The 18,214-nt window shown below is 38.8% G+C and overlaps 1 protein-coding gene across 6 annotated transcripts in view; it reads right to left on the bottom strand.

Annotated features, from left to right (window-relative positions):
- Window positions 1-308: 308 nt before the first annotated feature.
- LOC114031689 (zinc finger protein 521) overlaps window positions 309-18,214 on the bottom strand; it is a 343,123-nt gene continuing 325,217 nt past the window's right edge. For all 6 annotated transcript variants that reach the window (XM_027846845.1, XM_027846840.1, XM_027846841.1 and 3 more), the window contains one exon: window positions 309-1,095. In XM_027846845.1, coding sequence (XP_027702646.1) covers window positions 1,066-1,095 — 30 coding nt within the window. In that variant the 3' untranslated portion in view covers window positions 309-1,065. The remainder of the gene's footprint in view (window positions 1,096-18,214) is intronic.

Here is an 18,214-nt window from a genome sequence, read left to right as displayed (position 1 = left end):
CAAGTGCAATGTGACCTGTTAGGATCTCGATGAGCTGAAGTATATTGGGTCTGATTCTTATCCTATGTAACATGATGGAAATGCTCCCAGTTGAATTTGGCCCCGTGGGAGAAGGTTAAAAATGATTGAGGTTATAATGTACAGCAGCAGAGCAGTGCCTGAGATAGTCTCTCAAGAGCAGGTTTCCTATCCAAGGGTGCAACCAATTAGGTTTTTAATAGTAGAGTAACTGGGGGAAAAAGAAAACACAGATACACTCATACATAATGGTAAACTGAATTTATTTCCTCTTGGAAAACAATTCCAGTAATCTCCAGGTTCAGACCGCAGAGTAAACATTAATAACAGTAACATACAGGTTAGTTCAACTGATTCAAGAATTTGGCTGTGTGAAATCATTAAGGAAAATTCTGAACATTCAAAGCTTCAAATGGTATCCAGGAAAAAAAAAAGTTTCTTTGACAATCTACATAACAACTATTGCATATATGATAATGCTATCTGTCATATCGCAAGGCTTACAAATATATATATATATATATATATGGGCCTTATTCAGTTGTGGGTTTCTGCTCTGTGAGAAAGTCTCTTCACGGTTTGCAAGAATCTTCAGCAATAAAAAATAGTCTTGGGTTCAATGGTTGAAATACCAAAAAGAGAGAGATTCCAGACTTAAGTATACAGAAAAGGAAGCCCAAACATAGCTCTGATGTAGAAACTCAGTTGTTTTTGATTCCTCTTCCTTGAAAGCAACACTTTCACTTAAGCCTTTTTGCTTGCATTTTTTTTCAAATCTTGCTTGAATAGGGCCCAAGTCCACTCGTCTTTATAAGACCATTTTAGTATCAGACAACATAATACATGTGCAACACTTTATATACAAGTCTATCTGGTACTCAAAAGTTCAAACACATGAACATCCAACAGTTTTGATAATACAAGTCTTATGGTACAATACAAGGTTTCTGAATAATATACATTAACAATGAAGGTTTCGTGCAAAGAGTAAAACATGTTCCCTTTTTGTGCCACAAAAGAAATTGTCCTCAAGAGACGGGCCTTGCACTAACTGCTGTGTTGGGTCATCGTATGATTCTGGAAAAAGAAAAGAGAGAGAGAGAGAAAATTAGAGAGAAAAAAGTATACATTATTTTACTTTAATATAAGAAAAAATCTATTCTGTAATAATAATAAAGATAATAATAGCCAATATTTATATGGCGCCTACTATGTGTCAAGCACTGTGCTAGGTGCTTTACAATGATTATTTTATTTGATCTTTACAACCTCCCTTGGAGGTAGAGGCTATTATCACCCCCCATTTTGTAGATGAGGAAACTGAGGAAATCAGAGGTTAAGTGACTTGTCCAGGGTCACACTGTTAGAAAATGTATGAATCCATATCTGAACTTGGGTTTTTCTAACTCCAAGACCAGCTTTATCCAGTGGACCACCTCACTGACCCATTTTACAAATAGATTTTGGATTTGTTGTTTCTTTCCTTCTTTACCTGTGATTTCACTAATGTAGGGAGGTGGGTTGGAGGGGAGAGAGGGAACAGAGTAGAAGGACTCCTTCCAGTAATGCAAAATGTCCTGCTCTATTACTTTGAATTTGAGACAATTTTCTGCAGGATTTGAGAGATGAAGTAATGTGCTCAAGGTCACCCAGTTAAGTTAGTATGTGCCATAAGAGGCCCGTGAGCATGTTCCTCTTGACTTCAAGGCTGGAACTCCCTTTAGCCACAATAGCATACCATAACAAGCAGCCTTTTACCTTGTATACAGTAGGTACTTTAAAAAGGTAGGTGACTTGTCCAGACACTAGGAAATGCATTCATTTTGTGCAAATGGGAAACTGACTATCGTGTTCCTGAATTGTGACCATTTCCATTAATTAATTAATTTATTTTTTTAAATCTGCTTGATGTAGAGACAGCATGGTACTACAGAAAGAACACTGGCTTTGGAGTCTAAAGACCTGGGTTCAAATCCATCTCTGCTAAATATATTTATTTATATCACTTTGGGCAAGGCACTTCATTTCCACAGGACTCAGTTTTTTCATCTATCAAATGATGAGGTTGGGTTAAATGACCTTTGAAGTACTTTATACCTCCATGTTCTAAATGTTATTTTCAGTTGTTAAGTTGTGTCTGACTCTTTGTGACCCTTCATGGTTTCCTTGGCAAGGATACCTGAGTGGTTTGCCATTGCTTTTCCCAGGGGATTAAGGTAAATAGATGTTAAATGACTTGTCCAAGGTTACAGAACTAGTAAGTGCCTGAGGCTGAATTTGAACTCAGGTCTTCCTGACTCCAGGCCCAGTACTCTATCCTCTGAGCCACCTAGCTGCCTCCTATGCTCTAAATACATTAACACTATTATTTAAGAGCATCCTGAATATCCTATGCAATTTAAATTTCCCCTATCTACTTTTGTTTTAAATCACAGCTCAAGCACCACCTCCTCTAGGAAATGTTTCCTATCTTTCCCTGCCATCCCCACCCCCTCATTCATTGTCTGTCCTGTGAACCCAATCTCAAATGGCCCATCTTTCCCCTTAAAACCTGTCTGCAGTTGTGTATGTTATGTATAGGGAAACATAAGCATGGTATAATGGAAAGACCAGTGGTATCAGAATCAGAAACCAAAGACTAGCTGTGTGATCTTAAAAAAGAATTTACCCTCTATGAGCCTTAGCTTTCCCTGTTTGTAAAATAGAGAAAACAATTCTTGGACTATCTACCTCACAAGGTTATTGTGAGGAAATTGCTCTTTTTTCTTGAACTGCTATAAAAATATGACATATTATGATTTCTGTTGATTATATGCTTTTCTCTCCTATAGTACAGTGTCTGTATTTGGCAGTCAACAATCATTGATTAAGCTGTTACTTCATATGCCACGCACTGTGCTAAGCACTAGGAGTACAAAAAGAATCAAACACTGTCCCTGCTCTCAAGGAGCTCATATCTAATGGGGAGACAACATGGAATACAGGATACATACAGAGTAGTTGGGAGGTAATCTGAGAGAAGACACTAGCGGCGAAGGGGCCTGGGAGAGCTAAGAAGGGGCCAGGTGGTGAAGAGCTTTAACTGCCAGACAGAGGACTTTGATACTGGGGGTGAGGGGGAGTCACTGGAGTTTACTAAGTAGGGGTTGACATGGATAGATCTGTGCTTTAGGAAAATCCCTTTGGCAGCTGAGTGGACCATGGATTGAAAAGAGTAAGCTTACTTAGAGCTAGGGCCACATGGGTTCTAAATATTTATTTCTACAAGCTAAATTCAGTACCAGGCACTTTGTTATTGTTGTTGGGTCATTTCAGTCGTTTCTGACTTTTCAAGACCCCATTTGGGTTTTCTCCGCAAAGACACTGGAGTGGTTTGCCATTTCCTTTTCCAACTCATTTTACAGATGAGGAAACTGAGGCAAACAGGGTTGAAGTGACTTGCCCAGAGTCATACAGCTAGTAAGTGTGTGAGGCTGGATTTAAATTCAGATCTTCCTGACTCTAGGCCTGGTGTTCTATCCATTGCATCATCTAGCTGCCCTTGGTAGCAATTTAATAAATATTGACTAATTATGTAATTTGACTGAATGAAAAGGTTGGGGAAGAAGAGGAATAACTAGCCTCTCTTTTACAACTGAGAGGTGCTTAAATGATAAAATATAGCTCTGGGCCCTGGACTGTATAGTTCTTAAGACAGAGATTTCCCACTAATAATTCTTATCTTCTACCAGGTTAGGGAGTGGTTCAATTCAATTAAACACTTCTTAAGTACCTGTAATATGTAAAGCATTGTGCACATAACAACAAAAACAAATTCCTGATTTCCAGGGGATTACATTCTACTGAGGCCATACTATAGGTCCACAGATAAATATAATATAAGGGAGGGAGTGATAAGGGTAAAGCAGAGAGAAAAGAAGGAAATGCTTCCCCCTCTACACTCAGGAGGATTTATACTGAGAATATTCTGGAGTCTGATGGAGACAGTTAAGATAATAGTTCTTACCATTCTCATAACCCTCAGACACAATGATCAGGTAATAGGGACCAGGGTTTAGAAAGCAAGGTGAGCCACTGGATAGTGAATTAGATATAGAAAAACACAGAACAACAAAATCAACCTTGTCACACTTGCTGTGCCATGGGAGTATGTGATTTTTAAGCTACAACATTCATGTGATCACTGGGCCAAAAACTAGAAAGGATTGTTTGATACCACCACCATTTTGCAGATGAAGAAATGTGGGCAGGTAGTAACTGATCCAGAACTAAAACCAGGTTCTCCAATTCTACATGTAGTTCTCTTTCTCCAACACCACATGGCCTCCTAGATGCCCAAACATGCCCCTTAATCAATGGTCCTTCAAAAAGACTACTGAAGGTCTTTCTTTCAAAACCAACTTCCCAGCTTGACTTCCTTGCTTCTGTTAGTGACATCATTAACCATGTTATTACCCATGTTGAAGATTCTGGTGTTACCATTTTATTTTTCTATTTCCCTCTTCACTTCTCTCTACAATCTCTTTTGATTCTGTTATCTTTTCTCTAATGCCAGCACTGATAGCCTGTAGCCTGTCCAGTCACTCACCATCACCTGCCACTATTTTAATCACCCCTTCCCCAGTCTTATTGCCTCTATTCTTTCTTCCTTCCAATTCATCCTTTAGAACACTTTGAGATTCCTTACGCATGGCTCCCTACTGCCTACAAGGTAAAGTTGAAATTTCTTGACCTTTTAATCAAGGCTCTCCATAATTTGGTATCACTCTTCCTTTCCAACCTTATCTCAGACTACTCCCCTCAATGTGCAATATGATAGAGGTAAACTGGACTACTCATACAATATTCTTCTTCTCTGGGCCTTTACTCACACTGCTCCCTGTGCCAAAATGTGCTCCTTTCTCTCTCCATCTCTACTCTAATAATATCAACTATTTGAGGTCTTATGTACTTAAGTATAATTTCATATTGTAGTTATTTATTCATATTGTAGTTATTCAAAGGGATTTCCGAACTAGATTGTAAGTTCCCTGAAGGCAGAGCTCATGATTTATTGAATCCCTTTATCTACTATAGCAGCTAGCATGATGTTTTGCACACAACAGTATTTAAGAAATACTTGCTAAACATGAACTATTCTTTCCACTCACATGTAAAAACAAACAAGTTAAAAAAAAAACAACAATAATACCCAAGGGTATTTAATCCTTAAATGCTTAATCATTATCCCTCTAAAACCAATGAATTCTTGAGAACTCATTCTTGTGAAATAATCAGATTTTTAATAATATTTTACTTGGGCAGGTTCTAAAAACTGGGCTATACCTCAAAATACAGAGGCATAACTTTTGTGATATTTTCTTCCTCTACTAGACAATAAGCTCCTTGATGGCAGAATATATTTTGTTATTGCATTTGTATCTCTAGTAGCCAGCATGGCTCCTGGGACACACTAGGCACTAAATAAATTCCTGTTAGAGGGAATGAGACTGAATTGAATCCTTCAGGGAGACAAGCATGGTAAATTGGAAAGAAGACTAGATTTGGAATTAGGAGACTTGGCTTCAAATCCCAGCCCTGTCCCTTACTAACATGTGGCCAAGCCACTCAATTTTGTTATACGTAAAATTTATCGGTTGGAACAGAACGGTCTAAGATACTCTCCAACTCTAAATCTATAATCTTCTGATCCGACAGAGGGATTTTAAGATAAAAAAAAAAAATACAAACACATAGAAAATCAGTGTGAAAGAATTGGGACTCAATACCTAGAGTAATGGGGGAAGCTAGGTAGTGCAGTGAGTGCCAGGCCTAGAGTCTTTCTGAGTTCAAATCTGGCCTCAGACACATACTAGCTGTGACCCTGGGCAAGTCATTTCACCCTGTTCGCCTTAGTTTCATCATCTGTAAAATGAGCAAGAGAAGGAAATGGCAAACCACTCCAGTATCTTTGCCAAGAAAATCCCAAACGGGGTCCTGAATAGTCAGATACGACTGAAATGACTGAACAAGAGAAATAATATATTATGGAAAAAGGTATTTCTCCACAGTGAAAGGGACAGATTTTATGTCAGTTCCACATTCAGAGTGAAAAGGAATATGTTTTAACGTACGGCTTTTTGAATATTACAATGTTCTCATGCCTTTGAAGGATACTTCAAATTTAATAGTACTCTAGGGGTTAAGAAGAAAATTGCAGGCATTCTTCTCCAGATTTTTTAATATGCAATCATTTCATAGGATTGCAGGTCTAGGGCAGAAAGATATCACAGTGGTCATATTGTCCAATTCCATAATTTACAGTTGAGGAAACTGAGGCCCAGAAGTGCTAAGTGATTTTGCTCAAGATCACACAGAAAGTAAGCGTCAGAGGCAAGATTTGATCCCAGGTCTTCTAACTTCAGTCAGTATCCTCCCTATTGCATCACAAATCCTTTAAAATTATAGAAGAGGAATTGCTCATATTGGTTAACCAGAGCTAATGCTTAGGTCAAAAGGTCATAGAGTTTTGAGTCAGAAATAAACTTAGAAACTATCTAGTCAACCTAATTTTACAGATAAGGAAACTGAGGCCCAGTGATAGGGAAGTTACTTTTCCTAGACCACATATGCAGTAAGGAGAAGAGTTGGAATTAAAATTCATCTCTGAATTAATGCTTAATAGTGGAATCATCCAGCCAAATGGTGCAATGAATAAAGTGCTGGTCTTAGAGTCAGAGAAGACTCATCTTCCTGAGTTTAATCCAGCCTCAGACACTTACTAACTGTGTGACCCTGGGGAAGTCACTTAACCCTATTTGTCTCAGTCTCCTCATCTGTAAAAAGAGCTGGAAAAGGAAATGGCAAACCACTCCAGTATCTCTGCCAAGGAAACCCCAAATGGGGTCAGGAAGAGTCAGATACAACTGAAAAACAACTGAACAAAAGTAGAATCATATATCTGATATGATTGAGTTATACCATGATACGGAGAGATTAGGGTCTAGATCCAATCTTACTCTAGTAACAATCACATACTTCAGTATGTTAATCACAGATTACTACTCTAATAAGGAGTCAAAGTTTTCATAGTGATGTAGAGATAGGCCGGTTTGTTAATGAATGCCTGTGAGCTAGATGTTGTGATATGGATGATGCAATGTGAGAGAACCACCTTCTCAATAAATAACTCAAGCTTTCATAAACAACTAAAACATAAGCACTCCTTAACATGAGGAAGTTGACATTATAAAATAAAATTAATGAATAGCCATGCTGGAACAGAGATATACACACATGGTTTCCATGTATATCCTTCCATATTGCCACCACATCTATCCCATAAAGCAAGTAGAAGAAACTTAAGTACTGATTAAACATGCAAATTATTTAATCATTTGGAGAGATGTCAGTGAGAAAAGAGGGTAGATAAAAAGTCAGACCTGAAAAGTTCCTTCAAAATGGGAGTTAAAGTATGGCTACGTTCCCCACTCTCAATGCAATGTCATGTCCAGTCTTAGTGCAGTGACCCATGGAAAATCTTTCAGGCACTGGGCAAAGTGACAACAGTACTAGATTAGGAGTTCATGGATCCATATTTGAATCTTGGCTCTGCTACTTATTAACTGTGTGACCTCCAGCAAGTCACTCAACCCTCCAGGCCTCAATTTCTATACCGATTAGAAGGAGGAGGCTGGATTAGAAGACCTTTGATGTCCTTTCTAGTTATATATCTATGTCTCATGGGAATTTCTGGGTTTTGAAGGTCATTTCTACACTATGTGGAGGCGCAAAAAGAAGCTTGGTATCAGCCTCCAACTTGGCATCACAAAAACAGATAATTCCAAAGAAATGGATGATAAAGATAAAAGAAGGAAACAGGTGAGGTCAGAAACATAGGGAGTAGGAGTGGGGATGGGACATAGGAAGGGAGGAGGGAAGAGAAAAAACATGGGTTTCACTTGCTCTAGCTACTATACTCATCTCACTACCACCAATCATTCCAAAGATGTTGGAGGCATATGTGCCTAGTAGAGAAAGTAGAATAACTCTGGACAGGCCATCAAAGAGCAGCCTTCTCAGTTTAGTGATTTTTGGCTCTTCGGGTTCTGAGGAAACCACCACATTGGTTGCTACAGAACAAAGCAGTGGGTAATCTCACCAATTTTACACAGCTATTCACAGTCCCCAAAGCACTTTAATGCAATGACAGGTTAGGAGAGAGAGAGAGAGAGGAAAAAAAAAAAGTCTGTTCCAATGAAGGGAAAGAATGTTTTACATAATCGAGAAGTACATCAGTGTAACATCGACAGAGATGGGGGGGGGTTAGCATAGAAAAGGAAGTAGGAAGAGGAGATCTTCTGTAATCCCACAGAGAGCCATATTCAATGTGGCAAAAAGCCATCCACTAGAGACCCCATGTCTAAGTAACTGAAAATTGCAAACCATTAATCCCAGTTATGAACAGTTGTTTTTCAAGGTGTGGGGAGGGGGTGCTAAAAAAGAATCAAACCCACAACTCACCTTCAAAAGAAGATCCATTTAAAGATTATGTTTTAATGGCAGAAAGTTTCAAAAACACTTTCTCCTATAAAGGTGCTAACACCCCATTTGGAAGAATCTGCTTTATTGTTTTTGCTGTTAAGTGTGAAGTTCAGCTCAAAAAAGCTAAAGACAGCTGAGGAGCACAAAACATTCTTTGTATCACAATGTATTTCATTTTCAACATGAGATCCAGGTGTTTTTTTAATGAAGCTCAAATTTCTCTTTCATACTTGGCACTGCAACAGATGACTAATTCAGACTCTTTCTGAAATCTGACCACATCTAACAGTGAAATTGTTTATTTCTACTTAAAACGCAAACCAGAATACACATACATGTTTGCATGAATTTTTGAAATATGAACAAAGTAGCCCATCTTTCTACTGTAAATGTCCACTCTGGTGCTTCTACTTTCATACAACCTATATGTGGAATTTGCTATAGTATGTTGTACTATTTTAAGCCTTGGATCTCCCAAACCCAGCCAGCATTGCATGGATGCAGAAGTCTGGGTAATACAACTTCTAAGGGTTGACAAGCTTAGTTAGACTCTTATCTCCTCTAACACTATGTTCTTAGATTGCCCCTTAGAAGGCTCCTGATATGGGTTAGTGTCTTGTCTAGATTGGCATCCTGTCCACAAAATGGCAAGGAAAAATAACAGACAGAACAATATCTAGACATTTTGTCACCTGAATAAAATGCATCTCAGGCCAGTAGCATAAAACAAAGCCTTATCTGGGTTAAGTATCCTGAAGGCCAGGACACACAAAACTACCTTATATCATCTTTGTAACTCCTAGTATGGAAATCATACAAGAAGTAATTAAATAATTACTGAGAGGTAATGTGGTTTAGTAGATAGAAAGCTGGCCCCAGAGTCAAGAAGACCTGAATTCAAGTTCTGACTTGAACACATATTGACTGTGGTGCTCTAGATAAAGTACTTAACTTCTAACACCCAAGTAATCCTCTAAGCCTACAAATTTCAGAGTAGGTGCATATGTTCATTGATCGATGTGTTTTCATTGGCCAGAATTCCTTACATTGATTAAATCACAGATCTGCACGTGCGCACGTACACACACACACACACACACACACACACGCACACACACCATTGGGGGAAAAAACACCATTAATTCAGTTGTGTGGAAGGGAGAATCAGTTACTACTGTGGCTTCTAGCAATTGAAGGAGTTCACATGTTATATTTTTACTCTCTCTAAATTTTGATGCCCTGGGGCAAGGCTCTAGTTAGCCTATCCTAGTTATGGCTCAAATAATAGTAACTACATTAATATTATATTCATTATATTAATATTTTAAAAAGTAGCCTTTGAAGGTTAAGTTCTAAAAAGGCTTTTTGGTTTGAGATGGTACTCATTTGGTGGTAGGTAAGGGAGAGGGTGTGACCTCTGTGCATTTATAGACAAAAAACCCCCAAAACAAAACAGATACCCTTTTAAAGCAAAGCAAAAATAAGCAGCATGATTTATAAAAAAATAAATGAATGAAACTACTCCAAATAAGCAACCCACTAATTCACTATCCCATTAGTGCTCCGATTCAAGGTGTAGTTGCATTCAATTCGAATCAGATGTTCTTAAACCAGATGAAATAGAAGGCAATTGTACCTCTGAAACAATGCAATGAGGGAACAAATAAAGAAATACCTAGATTAAATGTGGATGCTCCTTTCAACAGATGGTGACAGCACCCCAGCAGCATGTTATTTTTTCTTGAGTTGAAGAACACAAACATCAGTAATCAATCATCACTGATTAACTCATTATGTTACACTCTGTATTATCATTTGTGTAGGATCTGTAAACATTATGGATAATCTTTATGCTTTTATTTTTCTAAAAGCATATTACAGTGCACACACAGTCGGCAAGCTGTAAAACAGGATTCTACATTACCATCAACCTTTAAGCACCACTGCTTTTTTTTTTTTTTTTAAACAAAAGCAATTGGTTTCCAACAGGCTGGATAATAAGTCTTTTGACCTGCATTCTTCTTTGACCCATTAAGGTCACCCCTGTGCTCGGGCATATAGCTGACTTAGGAAATGCCTGCAAGTCCTGCATTTCATCTCCTGCCCACTCAAAATAAAGCTTTCTTTAAATGTGTCTGTACGGGTCCCGGAAGGCCAGGGAGGCATCCCTGTAGTGGGCAATGGAGGGACAGAAGCTTCTGCCTTTATTAATGAATGCAGACCATTATGAGTCTGGCTGGCTCCTGCACTGTTCCCAGAAGCATATACTGTACGTGACTTAAAATGCTAGAATATTGACACAAAGCGAGCTGGGCACCCCTAAGGAAAATTACTCCTTGGATATAATGTAGGCTCGTAACAGCTATTAGAGTACAAAATAAAACCCTCCGGGATCAAACTGACATATACCGCATTCTACCTAGTTCTCAAACATTAGAAGAATTTCTTTGTGAAGGCATTCTCAAGGACAGCATTAAACTGACTTTTGTAGCAATCTGCAACAGCTTTTTTGGCTTACAGCTTTTAGTACTAAATCTCTGGTTTGAATCAATATAAGTACTATATCTTCTGCATTAATCAATACATTTAGTTCAATACATGTTCTATTAAATTATACTTTCTAATCAAGATTTTCTATATCTCCACCCCCTACCCCTTTTATTCCAAACTTCTTTCCTAGCATAATAGTTTTCTAACTGTCTGCAGCTAATGGTGACAGGACACAAAGTTTTTCCTGAGTTGGGGAAGAAATTGTCATGAAATCAAGTGTGGCCTTTAAAAACTTTAATAAGGTTGTTGGGATTTCAGTGAAATCATTTATTGGTTTTCAAAGCCCACAGAATCTCAAAACTACTCACCACTTTGGGTTAGTTAAAGGTGAATTGTTCCAGGCTCTGGCATTACCACTTAGGGATGTTGTGAAAATAACATTCAATGGTATTGAAAAAACAATCTACAAATGTGAGAGCAATGGCTGAATACCACTTGGATACTCTTCAACCTCTAATCTCTAGAAACTATGGCATATGTAGCACAAGACTATGGAATCTTGGGAGAGTCCACTCTGTTCTATAGATCCATTGAGGGCTCTCTACTCACTCTCAATGGTGCTGCCATATTGTATTAGAAACTTAGATGTGTATTCAATTGAGATACATAGATGGATGTTATCAGGGAAAAGATTCCTGAAGAGACAAATGTGACACAGTTATCTGATGTGCTCTTGGAATATCAAAAGCACCTGGATGAGGACGATTTTTGAGAGGCAGGGAAGTTGCCTGGAAACTTCCACTTAACCAGAGATTTAGCAGGAAGAGGTTCTATTCTTCTGTTTTGACACTGCAATGACATTTTAGAAACTCATCTTGCCATTGAATTCTTTTGCCACTGTCTTTAAAGCCAAAAATGTTGCATTTATGATCATGTTTGCACTGACAGAATTCCCTTCTTATTTTTTCATGTAGTAATGTCATTACCATGAATTTAGGGGAGACACTGATACATTTTCTTTTGACATTTAACAGTTCACATGGGCTTGAGCTGACATCTCAAAATATCTGTCGGATGATACACATTCAAGTGAAGGGTGAAAAGGAATCACCAGAAAAAAAAATTATCAAACAATACAAGAAATTAAGGACAGAAAAAGACTATTAGATTATCCAGTCTGTCTCCCTGCTAGTACAGAATTGTTCCTTGAAGTCTACTCTCCAGCCCAGTTTTAAATGACTGGCAGCAGCCCTTCTGTCACCTCCCCTGGGAAACTATTCCACATTCTAATAAGCCTCACTGGAAAACAAAATTCTGTTCCCTTAAGATCCATTTTAAATTACCTAGATAACAGGGTTAGAAAAGAAGACCTATTGGGTCATCTGGCGTGGGTCTAAGCCAAGTAAAATCATATACGTAAAAGTTGCTGTTCAGAGGAACTGGTTATATTTCAGAGCCCAAAGGGAGCCTATGCCTTCCACGATGTGGATACCCTGAGCGATTGAGAATTTGAGTCCTATGTAAGTTAGTCCAGGAAAGAGTCAACTAAGGCAGGTTCCAACTTTGCTCCCTCTACAAATGTTACCCAAAATGACATCACTTAATTTCCAAGTTCTAGACATGAGTTTTGGAGGGTGTTTTATAGTAGGGTGAGGAAAAAATACCAAAAATCAAACCTGTGATTTCATAGGCATAGGTGACTTCTGATGGGGAAACTTCCTCTAGCAGCACAGAATCATACCTGTATTGAAACCTCTAGCCTTAGAGAGATGCCAAGAGCATGTAGAAGTTAAGTGGCTTGCCCAGAGTTAAAGTCAGCATATATCTGAGGTGAGACTTGAACCCATGTTTTCCTGACTATAAGGTTGACTCTCTTTCTACTATGTCATGTGACCAAATGAGGAGAACAAAATAACCAAGTTTAGAGATCAGGTGGGTTCTACTGGATTTGAGAGGTGCCAGGGGAGTTGAGATGAGTGGCTTTATTGGTGCTGAAAAGCTGTACCTATAGGCAAAGGGATGCTAGGGTGTGGGTTTGGTGTATTTGACTTATTATGTAGCTGATATAAAACCAAACAAACAAACCTAAATTGGGAAGGGAACATGAGCATAATGAATATGGATTGTAGTGAAAAGATACATTGTTCTGACATTCATGGCCCTCCAGTGTTTGGCCCCAATATATCTTTTAACCCCAATCTCTCATTACTCCCCTTTTATGTTCCCTACAGGCTAACCAAAGTTTTCTATTCACTCATCCCCATCTCCACACTGTGGTCTACAACCTCCATACCTCTGCCTGGATTGCTTTTCTCCTTCCTTTTCACCAGTTTCATTCTCATCCTTCAAGGTACAAGTTAGATCCTACTTCTTACACATTTTCTAGTCCATCCTATCAGTGCTTCCTTACTTTTCTGAACTAATATAGCACTTTGTACCCTACCCACTGTACTCAGGTTCTGCCTCGGCCAACAGCATCCCTTTTATATGAGTCTCATCTGCTCTACCAGAACATAAACTCTGTCCTCTTCTCCTTCTTCTTTTTCTTCTCCTCCTCCTCCTTCACAGTTACCACAGTATTTTGAAAACAGTAGGCACTAAATAAATGTTACATGGATGGCTGATTAGCTGTTGTCGATTTAGTCTCCAAAGACAGGAGTGCTAAATAACTAAAACCAACAGTGGTTGGTCAGTCAATCTTTAAGGAAATGAAACAATATCAGAATGGCCTGCATTCCTTCTCCATACCCTTACATGTTATTTTTGGATCCACTATTTGTTGGTTTTTTTGGGGGGGGTGGGGGAATGGGGGTGATGTGTTTAGTCATGGCCCCGAGAACTACTGCAAAACCTTTTGGATAGAGCATTTTTGGGAAGGATATAATACAAGGGCAGTTAGATTTATGCCCATCTGTAGATTAGTTTAATCCTCTCAAACATTTTCATTTTATAACAAAATGGCAACTTTTTAATAAGCCAGATTTGATATATTAAAAGTAGAATTGAGGAGTGTGGAATCACAGGCATATACAGTACTGCAAGGGACCGCTGAAGTCATAGAGTTAAATTCTGTCAATTTGCAGATGAACAAATCGAGGCCCAGAGAGGTAGCCTTGCCCAAGGTCACCCAGGTAGAAGTGGCAGACCCCGAATTCAAACCCAGGTCCTTGATTCCAAAATCCAACAGTCTTTTACCTAAGCCAGAATTACCTTAAAATTTTAGACTTGGGTGAAAATATCACATATTAAACTGGAAACTGAGGTTTCACTTAGGGAAATAAACATGTATTTTGAGGAAAGTAAGTGGCATAATGGATTTAATGCTAGACTTGGAGTCAAAACAGAGTTCAAATCCTTCCTCAGATACTTAGTAGTTGTGTGTACCTAGAAAAGTCATTAAATCTCTCTGTGCCTCAGTTTCTTCAATGATGAAATGACCTCAAAGGTCATTTCTAGCTGTAGATCTATGATCCTCTGAAGTGATATAGAAAAATTCCTTGTCTGCTTCACCTGGGAATGCCAACAATTTATTTTTAAGTAATAAGTTAAAATAATAATACAATTATAATAATCATACAATTGCTGTGGAGCTGGGGAGGAACTTTGGTATCATTTTGTTCAATCTCCTCATTTTAGAGGTGAGGAAACTGAGGTCTGGAGGGGTATGCTTACTCACCCAAGGTCACACAACTAAGTAGTATCAAATCCTGGATGAAAATTCAGGTCTATTGCCTCCTGAGCTGGAGAGCTTTCCATGACACCAACAATTGTGGAAAACCTTCCATGGTTGTCAGCACAGTAATGAATAGCAACAGAATCTGATGGTCTTTACTGGCTCATGGATTATGCAAATGAGTATTCAGACACTTTCGCAATAACTAATTATTTAATTAATGCCGGTTGGTAGAGTATCTGTACTGTGCTAAGAAAGTAAGCAAATGTGCAAAATGGGGAGATGCTGTAAAAGTGTCACAGTGGAAAGAGGGCTGTGTTAAGTGTAGTAATAGTTTTACTTCTTTTAGTAACATAAGTAAAGGCAGTAGTAAACTTTGAGGCAGATGCTGCCCTGTCTCTGTATGAGAAGCATTTTGCATACTATCCTAGTCTTGAAGTGTGCTATTTACAGATCTGTAACTAGGGCAAGGCAATCAGGCCTTTGCTCCTGGGTGCTGGATTTAGAGGACACTGAGAGCACTTGGCAGTTCTTCAGAAGCAAAGAAACAAGAGCTTCAAACCTAATTAGCAAGAATAATTAGGGAAGATAGGAAGCTACCAGGTGTCAGGTTGGGGTGAGCTCCTTCACCACTTTTTTTGTTTCCCTTCTTCTCACTCTCTCCATCAACATGAGTTGAGGACTCAGCTAACATTTCTGGCTTCAGGCATATTTTGTGGTACTCGCCCTGCTTACAAAATTGTTAGCAACACCAGAGTCCATTAAACTGGGTTAAAATAATATTCTAAGTAGGAAAAAAAAAGACTACTTGCTGCCATTTAGAAACCCATTCAAAGAGAAACATTTAATGGGGGCATTTTTTGTTTGTTTTAACGAAAGTAGCGAAATGAATTATTGTACATCTGCGAGTGTTCATTTTCAGTGACCAGTCAACAGAACCCAAAAGCTAACCTGTCCAAAGGGGCACAAGGCAAACTAGGAGCTGGATTCTAAACCAGTTGCATAGATGAATAATATAGGAGAGTAGAGGAATAGAGGAGAGGGGAAGGCTTTGATAGGAAATGCTATCTAATAAGATATTCAGGGATTAAGTCAGCATTTTACACACAGATGTGTTCATGTGCCAGTTGTTGTGATGCTTTAATTTTTCCCCCTGTAATGTTTAATTTATCACACTGGTGCTTTCTAAACTAGAACATCTGTAAACAAGGTTAAGAATGACCTCCTTACAATTTTACATCCATGAGTAGTGCCCCCTTCTTCGTGCTCAAATTTTAGATACCTTAAAGATAAATAAAACTGTGCAAGGAACAGAATAAAAAATCTTGTCTGACAAGGCAATTTGTTCATCTTATGCGAATACAAATTTCCTCTCTGTCAAGCTCCGAGTACACAGAACTGACTGACTCCTGGTGCTCCAGCCATGTTCAGACAGTCTCCTCTATCGTCAAACCCAATTAAACAAACTCCTGCTAAATATTTAACAGCCTCGTGTAGTAATTAGTGACAAATAATGGAAGCTTAAATTGATAATTGGTCAGGAATGTCCTATTGAAAATGCTCCATATTTTCTGTTCCTCCCAGTTCTCTTAGACTGTGAATCCCTGCAGGTCTCTATTAGTGGGTCTAGCTATTGAGATGAGCCAAAAAAGTCCCACTCCCAGATGCATGCTTTTTAGGCAGGTGGGTGTTTGTGTGCCTGTCACTTAGACACATACTCGGACCTCCAATACCTAAGGCACATCTATCATGCCCTTTGAATATGAAGTCAGAGTACTGAACTTCTGGAGCATGGAAGACATTGATTTAAAAACTGACCGGTGGGCTTAGGGTTTAAACTCTTGTCCAGTGGATCCAAAAGGTCATCCCATTAAAATGGGGAAAGCACAAGGCGTTGTAATTTATATGCAAAGGGCAACCTTTAAAGGAAGAAAAAAAAAAGACTCCTTCCAGTTTTCCATAGTCCTGTGGACAAGGATTCCTTTAAACAAAATTACTGGTGGTCATGAAAAATGGTTCCTTAAGAATGTGTAAGAAGTGTACCATATTAGTATTTTTTCTGTCAGAAGCACTGCCCTACACTCTGGGAAGAAAACTCACATTAGAAATTAGTAAAACAAGTTATAAGTCATCAATGAAGCACCTGCCTAAAAGTTCATTGACTTTAGGGAAGGTAAACAAAAAGGAATCCTGAGATTCAATATATCCTCTGCTCAGACGCGTGCAAATGGAGGAGCCTACAGCTCTGTGTATGTGCTCATGGACTTCTCTGCCTGACAAGAGAAAATGTGTACTCCCAAGAGGGAGAAATACATGCATGGGTTTTACAGGCAAAAAACTTTGTTGGGAGGTTCACTAGGAGGATAACATCGACAGCACCTTGATTCTTCTGCCCCTCCAGAGATACATTTCTCCACAGATTAGTCTTTAACCCAATACAATGCAATCTTGCTGACAGATTCTGTTTTAAACCCAAAGAAACTGCCTCCAACAAACTGTAAATAACTTACGTTTCTGCTCTTATTTGGCCACTCCCTATCAAACCACAAGTGCTGATTTTGGAGATGTGGCAAAAGAATGTTCTTTTCGAGCCTGTTTTCTCCTTGACTAAAGGGGTTTCTCTTTCTTTTCCTGGATAAACTTCTTTTTTCACCTTGACCTTGCCTGTTCATTATCGGGCTCCCACACACACAGAAGAAAAGGAAGCAGAAGGCAAAGTTCCTTGAGTTAGCCCTTGTTTATCTGTCCTTCTTGTCCTTTATTGAACCTTGTCACGTCAAAAAGTGTGACAATATAGTCTATACTCTTGTCCTTCTCCCTACCTCCACAATTTTCCTCCAATCTCATTTTTTACCTAGGTCATAAAGAGCTATGTACCCCTCCTGCACTTTCTTCTCCTCTTCTCTTCACTGACCTGATTTCAACCTTATGAGGCTGGGTTTTGACCTGTATCTCTGGTGACTTTCCCTTCTGGTCTTTGTGGTAGATCCCCTTCACTCTTTCATTTCTTTGGGCAAGTAGAGTATTAAAAAGCTCATGATCATTGAAGTAGAGAGAGTGGTTCAGTGATCTTCTCCCTTTACAGAGACTGGTTCCCCTTACACCCCATCCCCATCCCAAGAGACTCAGAGGCATCTGAAAGATAGCACTTTCATTCCTCAAATAAAGATGTGCTGTAGCTATGGTGAGACTAATCTATAACCCTCACATTCTTATATAATTTGCTACTCCAAGTTAATTTTAATTCATTACAATAAAGCAACATAATTAAAAAAACTCTTTAAAGTGAAGTATTTAACTTGATCCTGGAAGAAAGGCAGAATCTTGACTAGCAGAGGGCAAGGCAGCCTGCCGCGGTGCATACTCATGCACATTCAAAGGTAAGCTATAAACAAGTACACACAGCCATGTTGCCATGTATAAAGGGGCAGGCAACAGGAGGCCTGATTCTAATCAGTCCTCAAAGGAACCTGCCATACAGAAGTGGCACTTATTCTAATTTAAAGCCCT

Source organism: Vombatus ursinus, unplaced genomic scaffold (assembly GCF_900497805.2).
Source record: "Vombatus ursinus unplaced genomic scaffold, bare-nosed wombat genome assembly UNPS02015255.1, whole genome shotgun sequence".
NCBI classification, from domain to species: Eukaryota; Metazoa; Chordata; class Mammalia; order Diprotodontia; family Vombatidae; genus Vombatus; species Vombatus ursinus.
The sequence above is the reverse complement of the archived record's forward strand: the minus strand, read 5'-3'. Positions and strand labels throughout refer to the sequence as shown.